This window comes from Camelina sativa, chromosome 20, assembly GCF_000633955.1.
Source record: "Camelina sativa cultivar DH55 chromosome 20, Cs, whole genome shotgun sequence".
NCBI classification, from domain to species: Eukaryota; Viridiplantae; Streptophyta; class Magnoliopsida; order Brassicales; family Brassicaceae; genus Camelina; species Camelina sativa.
Genome location: NC_025704.1, coordinates 29,568,467 through 29,570,752, shown reverse-complemented (window position 1 = coordinate 29,570,752; position 2,286 = coordinate 29,568,467). Strand labels below are relative to the sequence as shown.

Below are 2,286 nucleotides of genomic sequence, written 5' to 3'. Positions count from 1 at the left end.
AAGATTTTACACGGTGCATTAACTTGTTTGTAGATGAATCAACGAGTCACTAGATTCTAGAAAGCCATGTTATCATTACAAGGAAACAAAATAAGAATTTATCACTTTTAGAAAAGATTGCTTGTTTTTGCCCCAAACAAAAAAGAAAAAGAAAAGATTGATTGTAAGCTTTGTAGCAATCCCTCTCAATTCTAGTCGTTGGCCTTTTTGATTTACAATAAACGTAAAATTTGACAGTTTCTGTATGAATTTGATCATATTATTAAGGAATGAGAAGTTCTGTACTTAATTACAAAAAAGAGTACGTTTAACCAACGAAATTACTTTTCCTTACAAAAAAAAAATGATAAAACAAAGAAAAACCTATATATGACAGTCAACCATATATGTGAACCAATCTGGTCACCATTTACAACAGCTGTTGCTCGAAATCGAGTAATGCCATACAATTTTGTTTTATAGTTTTCTGTCGTTATGGGACAATACATTTTTCGTCAAATAAATGATTAACTACTTTTTCCCTATAAATCTACATTACATTTCAAAGGTCAAGAGAATAATATTCAGTGGAAAATAATAATTTTAATTGATCAATGATGCATAAACAACAACATTCACCAACCAATCTTCAACGTAACCACTACTCTAACATTAAAAAATGGGATAATTGAAATTATTAATAGTGAATCTTGTTTCTTAAAAAAAATACTTATTATTCATTTTGTAAAGAATCTTTGAATTCTCATCTAATGTTATATTATATACTATATATATACAAAAACAAATTATCGTCTTGTGTTGAAGAAAACTCAAACATTGCGGTGGGAACGCACGTGCGGGGTTGTTTGCACATATGGAGTTGAGTTTTGCTACAAATAGAAGAAAATGTTTGAAAAGTCATATAGTCAAACAAGACTAGATTTGGTCAATTTCAAACTTTTTGATTTGCTGACGCATAATGCCTCTCCCCTTCCTTTGATAATTCATTCCTCATATTGTATTGTGTTTTGCTTTTTATCCTCTTTTTTTTTATATATATCTATAATCATTTTACTTTGATTTTATTAGCTTAAAATTGTACGTTTTCTTGTATACTCATAAGTAGTTTAAATTCATATGTTTTATTCTTATGAAACAAATATCCTTTTAACAAAATTTATTCATATGTTGGTTGAAATAAAAGAAAAATTCCCAAAAAAAACATGAACTAATTAAAATTTGCCAGAAACAAACATAGACTTATTTTGTTGCCAGGAAAAAACGCAGACTAATTTTTCGATGATATTAAAAACACCAACTTTTCCGATTTGCCGACTTCACACTATCTTCGTTTAAACCGTCGATGGCGTTAGACGGAATCGGGAATACTGTTAAACGAGGTAATTGAAAGACATTTTTACCCTCGTCTTCTTTTCCCTCAAATCTTTAACAAACCCGAAACCCCCAAATCAATTATCTCTGTATTCGCTCTGGTCGATTAAGCATGTCTGCTCATAGCTCTAGATCTGATGCAAACAACAGCAAAGCAAGTTTCGAGCAGGCGAGTTGGGGTCGTTCTTGTAATTGTGGTAGGCCTACTATCAAGCTGAAGTCTTGGACAGATGAAAATCCGGGAAGAATATTCTACAAATGTGATGTTCATGGCTTCGTTTCATGGGTTGATGTTGAGAAACAATGCAATTGGCAGAAGTTGAGTTTATTGGAAGCACGAGATGAGATCCGTCACTACAAACAAAAGGTAAATGTGTTAAAAGATTCCGTGATTGAAGAGAAGAAGATCATACAGCTTGAAGAGGGGAAGAAACAACTTGAAAAGGAGAAGAAACAGCTTGAAGATGAAGTTAATGTAGCCAAAGAGAGGGAAAAGTTACTTAGGCAGTTCATTGCAATTTCATGGGGAGGTTTCATTCTTGCAATAGCCATAATCATAACAATTTTAAAGTAGTTTGTTAGTTGATGGGAAGATGTTTTGTTGTGTTATTAGTAGTTGTGGTCTTTGTCTAAAGATGATGTTATAATCAAGTGATGTGTAATGATGGCTAAATAAACTGATTCCTTCATAAATAGTTAATCAAGGTTCAAAACAACACTTAACATCTGATACAAGCATCATAATGGTCTTGACACAAAAGAACACATAATGGTCTTGATACAAAAGAAAACATTGAGATATTTGAATTAAGGGTCTTGAGGTCTCCATGAGTCAAAAACAGTGTTAGTCCAAGGTGACATGAAAAATACCGGAGGTCTTGGTGCATCTGATTGACGACCATGGCCCCTGCCACG

The 2,286-nt window shown here is 32.5% G+C and overlaps 1 protein-coding gene across 1 annotated transcript; it reads left to right on the top strand.

The window, feature by feature from the left end:
- Window positions 1,484-1,945, top strand: LOC104772956. The gene has a single exon (XM_010497510.1). The coding sequence runs from the start codon at window positions 1,484-1,486 to the stop codon at window positions 1,943-1,945; it is 462 nt and encodes a 153-aa protein (XP_010495812.1).

Bases quoted from the DNA above. Each gene is read 5' to 3' on its own strand.
- LOC104772956 (XM_010497510.1), top strand. From the start codon at position 1,484: ATGTCTGCTCATAGCTCTAGATCTGATGCAAACAACAGCAAAGCAAGT.